The sequence below is a fragment of the Myzus persicae genome, unplaced genomic scaffold, assembly GCF_001856785.1.
Source record: "Myzus persicae strain clone G006 unplaced genomic scaffold, MPER_G0061.0, whole genome shotgun sequence".
In the NCBI taxonomy this organism is placed as follows: domain Eukaryota; kingdom Metazoa; phylum Arthropoda; class Insecta; order Hemiptera; family Aphididae; genus Myzus; species Myzus persicae.
Window position 1 is genome coordinate 85,851 of NW_019101405.1, and position 14,324 is coordinate 100,174.

At 27.5% G+C, this 14,324-nt stretch overlaps 1 protein-coding gene across 2 annotated transcripts in view; it reads right to left on the minus strand.

Annotated features, from left to right (window-relative positions):
* LOC111028979 (protein sprint) overlaps positions 1–14,324 on the minus strand; it is an 89,732-nt gene that overhangs the window by 67,220 nt on the left and 8,188 nt on the right. For both annotated transcript variants that reach the window (XM_022307781.1, XM_022307783.1), the window contains one exon: positions 9,404–9,480. In XM_022307781.1, coding sequence (XP_022163473.1) covers positions 9,404–9,480 — 77 coding nt within the window. The remainder of the gene's footprint in view (positions 1–9,403; positions 9,481–14,324) is intronic.

The following is a 14,324-nucleotide window of genomic DNA, read 5'->3' on the forward strand; positions in this document are numbered from 1 at the left end:
CTGTACTAAGTGACTGTAAAAAATGATGTTGGAAATATTCAAAAGGTTTTATGACTGTGTTTTCAGTTAGAAACCTTTTCGGAAACCTCAATTTATTTAAGTGCCGACATAACGGCAGAAAAAGTGTCCAAGATGGTCGAAAGGTAGGTACGAGAGAGGTACTGCTAGACATTGATAATGATGTTTACTTAAACGTATGATAGCCAAAAGCACTTGACTGGATGTTGTTTACGTGTTACCTTATACAGTAGCTATAATAAAAATAGCACGTGGAAATGTACCCAAAATACATTAATTTATTTTATTATAGTATATTTTTTTATTATTATTATATATAGGTGAATTTGTTTAATATTTGTTTTAATTTATACACCTTTATAAGTACTAAGCACCTCCGTCCATTTGATGGAAACATGAAAACATTAATACACCTGGTACACCGATGATAATGCTGTATACTTTACCTATCTACAAATAAATAAATTTAAAAAACCTCTCTGATACATACAGTATATTACGAGATATATTATAATGTTATAAACTAAACCGTAATCCATAAGCATTCGTTTTCTGTAGTAATCGTCATACACATATAAATCAAGATTTTTTTTATTTGGTTAATGTCCAACTGAGGTTTCATCACTAGTAATAAAGTGTTAATGAAGTTTGTGTCCGTTTCCGTTCTTTCTTTAAAATTTTAAATATTCAGAGAAAGTGGGATTTTCGCAGATTTACTGATTAATCTGGAACTATGTTGCCAACAGACAATTTCTTTAAATAGTATAAATATATCATACTTCCACGATAAAAGAAAATCAAAAATCAAACTTATACAGAGTTAGTAAATAATTCTCAGTTATTAGTTTATTACGTCATTTATTCACATCATTTATATCATTATTTGAATTAAATCTCACGTACATATTTATAAATACACCTCAACACACAAATCTCTTAACTCATTTCATTTCATTCTGGGAAGGCTTCGATGTACATATTTAAAATTAAAACATAATAGTATACATTAGATAATACACACTGCCACTGTAATCAAATTATGGAACACTTCGTAAAAAGGGAAATATACCATTGTAATTATAGCCAATAATTATAATAAAAGTAAAAGTGTGCTATTTAAAGAAAAATAATTTCAAAAACACTAAGTCTAATATTAATAGTCTTACTCGTTGAAATATATTATTAAATTCATAAAATTGTGATATAAGTATGGTTATATTATATTCCTTTTCCTTATCTCCTATTGGTACTTAGCATCATGGGAGCACATAGTCATTTTCAGAGTGGAGGGGGACAAAATCAAACTAGATTTTACAACATATTAGTCTGTACGAACTACGAACATAAAATGGTTCAATGATTCAGTGATGAACGTTATCCTAGCTTACCTTAGATACATAGAATGAAGACATTTAAGACTCTACAGTGTACTGTTGTACATTAGGTAGATTACAAGATTTACATTTAGCCATGTCATCGTTCAAATAATTTTAAAAAATATACAATACAATAATAAATGTATGTTTGATAAAACGAATATACTTACAGCCAAGGTAATATGTTATATACATATTGTATTTACGTTTATATCCCACACACAATTTTAACTTTAAATAATTGAAAATATTAATTTGTTAATTCGAATACAGAGTTTCAATTTTGAAGGAAACTATTTACAAGTTTGAATTGTACTCATTTTACTCATTCAATTATCAAAGTTCAACTGGGAAAAATAAATAACGACTTATAATTTTGCCCATAAAAGCTTTTGTGAAATCCTATCGCTGTTGCTCTTAATGGGCTTTGACGTAGTTTACGAAAATCTGTTAAACTGATATAATAAGCCAATTACGAGTCTAGACACATAACCCCAACGTTGGACCTTCTGCTAGGAATCAGGGTGAAGCAAAGTAAGCATAGAATATATAATAATTATTAGTAGATTTATGCGAAATGACCGGTCATAATCGGGGCTGCTGCGGTAGCTAATTGTCCACAGGCACGGTTTTATGATCCAACTGGGTGCCCGTTAAAACAACATTCTAAGGCAATAATCCCATCGATATTTTGTTGCTCCCCTCCAATATTCGAATGAAATATAATAACGGTCACCCCTCTATACCTTCACCTCGTACTCGTCTGTCGGATTATGGTTCAAAAATGTTATATTACATGCATTGTAAAATTTATCGTACACACAAGAGGGGAAGGCACGGGATGTTCGTAATGAAGCCATAAATTAACATCTTGATGACAGGGGCGCCTCCAATACCACCCTCACAACATCACTGCGTAGGTATGAACCGCAATTACAATAACAATTCATTATTGTTTGCATGTATATAGTGATAAAAATTTAGAGAACACGTCGGTTGCAACTGGACCCGAACATAAAATACATCGAGATCGCCAGACGTGCTGGAGAATATAATATAGGTTATAAATATATAAAATGAGAAATTATATTTGACATATTAATAGGTATTATAAATTGTATTTATGTTTTTGCCATTTTTATAAAAAAAATATCAAATATACATGATAACAAAATTTAAATACCTATCTAATATATCAAGATAATTTATGACATAAAAAATCCAATAACTTCCAAACTATAATGAGTTCAGGGTGTGCGAATTTCTATAAATGCTTCACTGATGATCTACAAACTTAGAACTCAAATCATAAAATCCATTCATGCTAGTCTAGTTTAATCATTTTAATAGTATATTATTCACTATTAGAAGAACGAGGTTTGTAAAGTAATTAAATAAACAGATATTACCTAGAAAAAGTTTGATTTTTACAATTTTACATAATTTAAAAACTTAAAACATAACATCTGTGGAAAAATATATACATTTTACTATTTCATAAAATATTATGATGTTTAAATGTTTTAATTTAAACTTAGGTTTTAAGTTATACTATACTAATAGAATATTTTTGAAATACGGTTGTTGTATAATTAACAATTACTTAACATACACTCTTTTAATAAACAATTTTAAGTTTAATTATATTTTTGGAAACCACAAACTTAATAAGATAATCATTTGCATATAAAATAATTAAGAACTATTATTTCAATATTTTTTAATAACTATCGATGATATTTTCTTTAAAAAAATGTTTAGGGCTAATAAATTATAATTGTAGATTATTATTAAAAATCCTAAAAAACACACCTATGTAAAAAAATTAATTTTCATTCAAAAATTGTATGTTAAAACTTAAAATATCTTTAAAAAAAAGTGTAATTATAGTTAAGTGTATTTATATTAAGCCCCCTATTTAAACATAAAAATAAATTATCGACACTATATGAAATGCAAATGTGTGAAGGTTAGGCGGCCTAACTATGTCCAATTCACAATTTATACCAACACACGAAGGTAATGCCTACTGGTATGAGTAATCTATAATAGAAATAAAATTATAAGAAACTAGAAGAATTAGATTTTTTGACATTTTTTTAACTACAAATATTTTTAACAGTAGAATAAATTATAGACGATACGTAGCGATTTCATTAAATATAAATTTTGTGATTCAAAAAAAATTGTATTTAAGTTACTACACCGAATTAGATTTACTTTTATTTTATTTTATGACTCTATAAATTAGCTAATGGATACATGTGTAGCCGTGTAAGTATACGGTACTTCCAAAATTGAAACTTGTGCAACCATTTTAAACTAGGTAACAAAGAACATTTTCTTTTAACATAAAATATTTAATTCATGAGAACCTTTCGAGTTTTAAACTTTAAATTAATTTTCATCTTTGAAGATATAATGCATTTATACACGAATAGTGTAATAAAAAATAAAAATATTTCATCTAAAAATATATACTAAATTAATTTAAACACTCCAGATAAGTAAATTACAGGCTAAACTTGAACAAAGAATATAGACTGTTAAAATTAACCTAAAAGATTTTAACTAAAAAAACATCCAGACAATAATATACGTATATTATACATACTACTGTTCATCAAAATGTGAGCACTAACTCAAAAAGTATTATAAAGTAATGTAAATATTAAATATATTTGTCAAATCATAAATTGATAAATAACTTGAAATCAAATAACATTTAAAGTAAAGCATAGGCTTTCTTCATGTGTTATTATTCTTAGTTTAACATTTGACTTTATGTGCTTTCAATAACAATTGTTCAACTTTTCAGTTTTCTGGTACTCCAAATAGTGAAAAAGTATATAGGCTTTCTCCCCTGCAAATTCGCCATGGGAATTCCCATAAAAGCGATTTATGATCAAGTCCGGTATGCGTTTTATTGTGGCCGCAAAGAATGTCGTAGAGACGCGTTTAAGCCCCGTAATAGAAACAAATAAGAATGACCAGCTAGGTTGTTATTTACACGGAACCATCCCTGCAATCCTTAGGGAGCTGGAAAGGTCTAAGGCCTAGGCAAAAATGTACAAAAGAACTCAAGACAGTAAATCGTGCTAACATAAAAAAACTGCGAAGCGCTACCCGACGCGCATAGAGCACCTCGCTGTAGTGAAAACAATGGAGGACCTCGTTCACAATTTAAATGGTCATTTTTATTATTTTATAGGTATGCAACTTTAAACAATTGTAGCTGAATAAAAAAACTACTTTATAATTTGAATAATTTTTTTATTGCATAAAATAAAAAAGTTAGAAGAAGTATCTACAATCAATGAACACTATGGATTTGAAAATTTGTATATAAACCTAACTTGCTTATTAAATATTAAACTATCTGAAAACGAAAACAAATTAAATACTGGTACTCTTTTATTTTATCATTTTTACGACAAAAATAATAAACTACCGAAAATAAAATAATTTATGAGTATAAAATTTAATTTTATCTAAAAATGTAATGAAAATATTTACACAAGTTATGGGTATAGTATGCGAAGAACAACGAAATTATGCTAAGCATTGTTTTTATATTACCTATACAGAACAACTAAAAACTATACACTGAAATATAACTTCTCTATTTGTTTACATGAAAAAATGAATATTTGAGTGTGTAAAACGGCTATTTCTTTGCATTTTCCATTTCTATTTACTTCCGTTTCCGCCTTTTGATTTCAGTCGCTTGAGGCAAACAGATGAAACGTTAATATGGGAATGTGACAGCTGTGCGTCTGAATGGAAATCTTTGAGAACAACCCTCTTTGGCTTTGGGTAAAAAATAAAAACTCTCAATTTCAAAATCGTAAATATACCTCAAAAAAGATTTTTCTCTTACATCGATCTGCTATTCTTAAGTATATATTTCTTCAAATACCCTAACTTATCAAAGTAGTGACGTGGAATCAAAATTAATACCAACTAATGGTTCTGGGTAATATGTCACTTGTGATGGAAAACTTCTTATATCCTGTGCAATGATAAATGACCTGAACAAATGTAATAAAATATAAAGTTGTCAGAGTTATTGGACAGATCGACTTTTATGAAACGGGAAATTATATTTGACTGCAAGGAAAGTTGGAACTTTTTGTCCAGTAATTTATTTTTAACTTATAAGAAAAATGGGTTTTTTTAACAGTTTTAGACATTTAGAAAATTAACTACGAATTAGATTAGACTATAAAATATGATATATAAAGACGGCGTTTTGGGTAGGCAATAACACTTCACTTATGAACCTAGTAGGATAATAATATGCTATTAGGTTGGCAATAAACGAAATAAAGGATGCGCATAAATAAAATTAATAAAATAAGTAATTTATAATATTATAGATATATAAGGCTGTCGACGTGAAAAAATCATTTCATCGGACGTAAATCTAGATTTCAGTGTGTTAAAATTACTAATGAAATACAATACACATTAAAGTAAAAACAATGTATATATGTTCGTATTCTAATATTACAATTTAATATAATATATTGAATTTGAAAATAAAACATTAGGTATCTAAAATGGGAAAGCTTATATTAAGAACGTATAAGGCGATCTGATTTTTGTTTTGAAAAATATATAGCTAATATACTTCTATACGTATGTTATATAGAATTCGTATTTTTAGTATTGTTAGGTTACTGCTAAGTCCTAACAATATTTTATTTTATATAAGCCAAAGAAAATCTAACTGTATAAAATATTACATATTGGATACCCAGATTAAATAATAAATCAAAAATCAAACCTTCAGCAAAGGTCCACACAACGTGTTATATTCTAAATTATTATTATTGTTAAACGTGGTTGGTTGAATTCAGAGGAGTTTTATATTTTTAGAGCTATATCCGAAGGTTAAACTATGTACTAACAAAATAAAATGATAAGCATTATATTTGTAAGAGTCTTCGACGAGTTCGTGTTGGACAATTTTTACAATATAATCATTGTTTAACGGCAAATTGGGATACTAAAGACGAAAATCCAATTGTAGAAATAACCGTATAGTTATGGTATCTCATTTCAAAATAGTAGGTACGTGTGACATAAACCGAAGAGTAACATGAATTTGCGGCTTCAAGAGTATATTATGATCCAGACACTCAAGGAACAGTGGGAGTTTTTTCATACTTTCAGCAGTGAAAAGGGGAAAAATCCCGTTTCACTCTCTCCCTTTTACATTTCGCAATGATAGTATCGTGGCCAACCTAAAGCTTCAGCTGTAACCACCCTCGGCTGGCCACTGTCGTTATTAGTTTCGGATTAACAAAAGGGATGCCCCAGGAATGTGATCATGGAATGCAGACCACGGCGGAATCATAACCAAAAACAACAATTATTTTAACAGCATAAATCACTGAGGAGGACATATAACAACGGAATGCTTATCTCTTACGGTACATAAAACAAGGGTTTAGGTTTTGAACTAGAGGGGAAGTTAAATTTTCAAAAATATGGACCATTAACGTGCATATGGAAAAAATAATTTAAAACGAGTATTTTTTTCCTATATACTGCATTTTACAATATACGTGTAAGTACAACTTCGGTGCTCACAAATAACGTGTTAAACTGTATGTTTGCTAACAATTTTAAAATTAAACAACACATGAATGAACATTAAGACCAAAATAATAAATTGTACACAATGCGTAAAATAATACAATACGTAAAGAACTTTTACAAGCTTATATTAAAACAACAGAACACAACTATCACTAAATAATTTACTACAATAAAATAATTGGACATTTGATAATTGTATTATTAACACACAAGACACATTATATCATATAGCATATCATACATTTTAACAAATAGACCAGTTTCCTCTATTAAAGATGAATACCAACAGAATTACTCATATGAGTTAATAACATCCAAAAATTACTTATAGAATAATAATAATAAACATACAATATTTTTGGCTTCAATCGTCGGAAATTGCATCAAAATTATAAAAACCATAACTATTAACTCTTAAGACAAGTCTTTAATCATTTTTATAACTATAATTTCTGTAGATTGCAACGCAAAACAACTATACCCTATCGACATCATTGGCATTGAGATATTTTAGTTATAATACGATTACACGAACAAAATAATAATTTGTCCATAACATGGGTCACGCACCATCTGTTGGGTGGTGTTCTCTGAATACAAACGGCCTAAAAAGCACACAAGCTCCCCTCTATATGTATAGTCTCCCTAAAACATTGTTGCTATTATTTTCACAGATTTTAAAGCTCCTATTGAGAATTAAATCTAATATGTAACCCAAGACAAAATAAATAAAAATGGACGATATCTTACAATTAACTAAGTGCAAACAACTTTTCACCGATAAATAATGTATCTGCTCCGAAAACATTGTAATATCGTGAATGATGTAAATACCTAATCTGTTTCGTTTTTATTTTAAACTATTTTACCTATATTCATGTTTTGACTACAGGATGTATATATATTACTGTATACACGCATACAATGTATATATATTTAGGCATATAAAGTATTTAATATGTACATTTAAGTTTTCTTGTAAAGTACGATTTAAGGATGGACAATTGTTGTCAATCCAATTAAATTTACTGGCATATAAAAGACATTAAAATCTTACTAATATATAAATACAAAATCCAAGAACTAAATATCTCTAATGGATTTTGAAAATAAAATGAATAACTTTCCATTATAATAGTTGTAATATGTATGAAATTTAAAGATGAGAATGGAATATTTTTAATGTTTTTTATGTTTTTTATGTAATTTCTACATATAAGCACAATAATATTTGTATAAAAAAAAACCCCAAAAATATTAGCAATATAGTGGAAAACCTTAAAAAAAATAATTTAAATGTTTAGATCTAAATGTAAATGTGTTTATTTTATTTATTACATAAATCTACTCCGGAAAATAAAACGGAAAAAAGCTTTTGTTGAAAGCCCAACAATATTTATGGAGGGTCCGAGAAATATAGATCTTATACACCCTAAATAACAGCATTCGAACCGGACGGACACTATATCCCGTGTGCTGGGAATAATTCGTTTTTGGAACTAAGGCGTTAGATGTTAGGGAGGTATATTTGAATCAGAATAAAACGATAAATCGGTTTTCCGGAACAAACAAACTGTATAAATGAGCATGAATAAAGAAAACATTTGGAATGTCCCTTCAGCGAAATCGGTGTAGGAATAATGTTTAAAACCTGTAGGTTAACAATTTATCGGATGTCGCATTGATATGTAAACATAAATAAAAAGTTGAGACATACATCAATATTATTGTTTATTAAAATAAAACCATTACTATGCTGTTGTTAGGTATAAATGTATAACAATATACATTATTACTATATGCAACTGTATACGCGATATGACTCGCAACAAGTGATCAAACTCGATGAGTAACTTCAAGAGAGCAAAAATGTGTTGAATTTTTTAATTAATTACGACGAGTCCGGCAAAATGTTAGTTTCAAGCCCTTCACGTCACTTTAATTTTTGTAAACAGAATAGGAGTAACAATGGCATCACTTACATTGTTTACACACGTCAAATAACTGCTATACCCTCCTTAAACTCAGTTTAACGCTGTCGTCGTCGTACCTACGTATAGATAAATTATTGCTATTTCCAATAAGTATACCACTCACAGAAGCGTACGTGCACGACGAACGGAATAGCAACCGTCGGCAGCGACAAACGTGTTTCATCTGCGGCCACAATGACAACGATAGCTAACACAATTTAATATTCATCGAACGTGAGTTAAATACGCACTAAGTGCATGTATACAATATTATTTCAATAACACGAATCGAACCGAACTCATTTTATTCATATTTTGTCGAGTATAGAGATTTAGGAATGTACCAAAGCATTTATTATTATTTAAAATAATTTATTAATAGATACCGCTTCTATTTCTCAAATATAATATTATTATAATCTATCTTACCTGTTTAACGTGGTGGGTGGCGAATCGTATAGGTCCGTAAGCATGTAGTCCAGATCATTGGCAACGGCACTCAACAACTGTAACACAAATGTAAAGCGAAAAAGTATAAGAAAAACATCAAGAATTAAGTGCCCTAATGTTTACAGTAAAGAGTAGTCATGGTAACTGGGAAAATACCGCATAGTACGCTACTATATAATACTGATGATATTGTGTAGGAATTACTTTTAATATAAGTACCCTTTTGTTTTTCAATGTTATAAAAAAAATCTTTATGAATGTCTTATGACAGCTTTTACGAACAAATATGGTCTTAAGCATATATTTTGTTTGTCATCATTATTATGTACCTACAATTAATGTTGATTTTATTCAATTATAATGAAACGGTTTTCAATTATGAAATAGGTACCATTGATCATTGGTTATAATAAAAAAAACTAAACACGATATTTTAATTTCACCGCTGAACTCGCAAAAAGTAATACATTCTTGATTCGTTCAAATTTTTGCTCTAGAAACTTATAACTCTGTACTGACTTTATAAGTTATATAAAAATTAAATACTCTTTAATCTGAACTAAGTATAAATACACATGATCAACGATTTATGTTTGTTGAATTAAACAAACACATCATAATACACCATAACAGTTATTTGTAATGACCTACCTACCAAACAAAAACAAAATGGAAGTAAAAGTACTAATAAAACTATTTATTTTTAATAAACAAAAATATATCAATTTATAGGTATATATTAGGTCGTAGCAAGATATGTTTACATACATATTGATATATCGTTTACTCAAGTAGAATATTATATATTTTCTAATTATTCTGACAGTTATTACATAATTTAATCATTTATAACTATAAAATTAGAAACTTTTCTAAGATGCTTCTCAGATATTTCAATATTTACAACCTAATGTTAATATTTTGAACTTTAAAATCAAAAATTACCCACAGTTCTTTATTCTATAGCTAATATAAAACACAAATGTAACTAAATAACTGAAAAACTTATATTAAAAATAATTTAAAATATTCAATTAATTCTTTAAAATCATATAAAACGTAAATACTTCAAACTTAAAAAAATTGTATTTATATGATATATCATATACAAACATCACTATATTGTACCTATTAAAATTGGAAGTATATTTTATTTTTTTACTTTAGGTAATGGTAATTTTCACATTTTTATTTAATTTAAGGAATTAAAGTTTTAAATAAAATATCAACTATTCGCTGATTGTATCTTCGTTTATATAACAAATACTCATTTGAACTTTAATTATATACACATATATTATTGTTATTCGTATTATCTACAAAGAATACCATATTATATATATATATACCTAAAAATGATATATATTTTAGTAACAAAAAATTCTGATATAATTCAGTTCATATAGCAACTTTACTAAATTGGAAAAGTTATTTATGAAGGGATAATATTAGTTTTTCGATATATAAAACAATTCTAAACGATTTTATCTTTTTATAACTTATCCAAATAGGATTCATAATATAAAACAGAACTATTGATATAATATTAATATAAGTCTTAATATAATTTAAACAACAATATATGAGATTTTTAGGCAAGATTAATTTTAAATAATAATTGCATGATCAAAATCAACGAGGAATATTAGCAATTTCACTCACTTCAGTCTATTTTATAATAAATTAGATGGTTATTTAATGTTTACTGACAACCGATTAGAATTCAAGGAGTTTTTTTAACAAAATAGGTATAAGCATAAAAAAATGTGTTTATTTTAATTTACCAATAACAGAACGAACCTCATTTAATCTATCAACAATTAACTATAGTGAGATTTCAAATTGTTTATATTAAATAAGCATTATATAAATATTTATTTTTAGTGCTTGTTTTCTTCATCAATAAACCATTAAAACTTATTACAAAATACAAACAAAAACACATAAATCAAACATTTTCATAGTTCGTTGATTTGATATTTTGCTGTACAGATGTGTCTGACAGTAAAAATGTAAGATAATCCAATCAGTGGAATACAATTATTTAATACATGTAAGACAAGACTACTCGATCGATTTTTCTTGGAAATGCCGGGTGTCACGCAAAGAGAAATTGTCACCGACGGTTTAAGCTGCTTGTCTAAGAAAAAAAATGTTCAAACCGGATCGCGTGTCATTCGGCTTTCAAGCCCCCGGTGTAACTTTACACGAGTCCTGAATTTAAAAATAAAAATAACAGAATGTGAAAGCTACACATGACCGACTCTTGGGAGAGGCAGGGAGAAAAAGGCTTTTGCTACAGTACATCACAAAAACGTAATTCGCGTGATGTGCAAAAAAACAACTATTATTGGGGGAAAGAATATACACAATATACGATTCAATTACATGTTCCATGTGCATTGTCGAGATTGCAGTTTTCATTATCGTCAGTAGTTTTCTGCTGCAATTTTGAAACGAACGAGACAGTTTAATTGAGGACATTGTAAATACAATTTGTACAAATAGTTATTTTTCTACAAACTTTAGAATTCAATTTAACAATACATTCGTCTAATATTCGAAAGGTTATAAAATAAACATAATCAGATATACATATTTTTTCTTAATATAGGTAAATATTTGAATAACTTTTTTTTAATGTATGCATATGAATAAAATTTAAAAAAGGCCTATTAAAAAAAAATTAAATAACATGATTGTTACAGAAAATATGATTTTTATTTACTTAAGACATGGTTATTATAATTCAATCATTTAGAAAATATGAAAAATGAACAAATAAATTTACTAAACTGAAAACTGAACAGGACAATAATCGAAACTTATAAATTAGAAAATATATCTAATATATTATATATTATAATAAACAAACGCATATTTTTTACAACAGTGCTAATAAATTATTATAAAAATCATAAAGACAATAACATTTAGTTTCTCTTCACAATAATTCATATTGATAGGACCTATATTTTATATTATATTATTTATTACTTTTGTGTTTTTTTTATTGGTCCAATTTTTAATAAGTAAAAAGTTCCAAAAGTTTAAATTATCTCTATCCATTGGATTAAAATTTCATCTATTTTTAGAATCATCGTTGTTTTTTTTCTTTACAGAAAGACTTTAATTGCATTGTGAAAAATAAAATATAAATATCAATGAATGTGGTTATCTCTAAACTCTACTTGGAGTTTTTTCCACTATGATAAATTATCATTGGATTTCAAAATGAAAATTAATAATATACAATCTATCATGTACGGCACGTGAAGAGAGAAAAGTGACCAATAACTTTTTATTCTGTCCTGTTTTATTATTTTATGAGTTTGATCAATACATCTACTGCTGAATAAGATGTTTATTTATTATTACAATGTTGTAAAAAAAAAAGAAAAATACTCGTCCGTTTACGAAGAAAATGATTTTATTTTCATAAACGAAGTTAGTTTGGGAAAATTATTTTCGGAATTTTTGTTTTAACGAGGGCTACGGAGCAGAGAGTCGTTTATGTAAATGCGAAACAAAATCAACGAAATCCTTTCTTGGCAGTATCTACCCGTGCTGTTGTTGATGGAATATTACAATAACCGTGGGTGTGCGGAAGAGATTTGTTTTGGTGTGAGAGAAATCATAAAGAATACCACCACCACCGCAGTTACCTACGTATTATATTATATATATGTATAAATACATAGAGGGTAGGAAAATATGTAAATATTGGAGAGAAGCAATGGCGGCGGTTATGATACCTCGTTTCGGGTTAAACGCGAAAAATATGCTAAGATCACGGAAGTTATCTTAAGGCGGACCAAAAGAGAATTGAATAAACGGAATACTTTCGCATACACTACGTGATATTACACCTGCAAAAAATCTGACACACACATATATATATAATATTATGTATACATACATAAACATTATATATATACATATACACAATAACGACATAACAGCCACAGCACATAAATCATACATCACGACCAAGATTTATTTTTATATTAATATTAAATACGTGAAAATCATATATATTGTACAATACCCATGTAAAAAAATCTATTATAAAAATATATAATTTATATTATTGTAATGATTAAAGATATTTTAAAGTTTTCTTATATAAGGCTTTACTCTAAAGATTTTTTTTTAGTCCAGTAAGAACCGCTTATAAGGAATCTTGTATCAATTCACAAGTCTTGAGTATTAAAATTAAAATTATACGAATTTTTAACTATGTACAAAATATTTTTAAATTATAGTTATTTTGAAATATTTCGTCAATAATTGAGCTTCAAACACGTGTAAAAAAAATATGGCCATGTATTTTCAATATATTGTACAACTTATATATTACTGAGTCTCGTGGGCAACAACAAAAAAACGTACTAGAGAAGTTCGTTAAATAGAATTAAATTTATTTGACTCTCATTTAGTTTGGTTTTCGAAAATATTTCGTTAAACAGAACATTTTGTTAAATTTCAGTTCACTGTATTTTATTTGAAATTTAAGAACAATTTGGACTCATATTACCAAGTACATTTTATTATACTGCATAAATTTGTTTTTTTGATCAACAAATAAGTATGTCACTTTCTTTAAATAACAATAATCAATACAAGTTAGTTATCAACATTATAACAAAGCATTTTTATACTCGGGTTCATTCTATAAATCAACCTGGGTATTGTTGAACATCTGACAAAAGATTAAACAATGTGCTTTAAGAAAGATTCTGATTCCAATCCAGTACAATAAATGACAAAAAATAATAATACTTCAAACATTGCTTGAAAATGGATAAAATACATTTTAGTATTTTTTTTTTAATGTCTTTGAGGGTAGGTCGATGTATTTGGACCTTCAGGCTATGTGAACGGTAGAATATAATGTTGA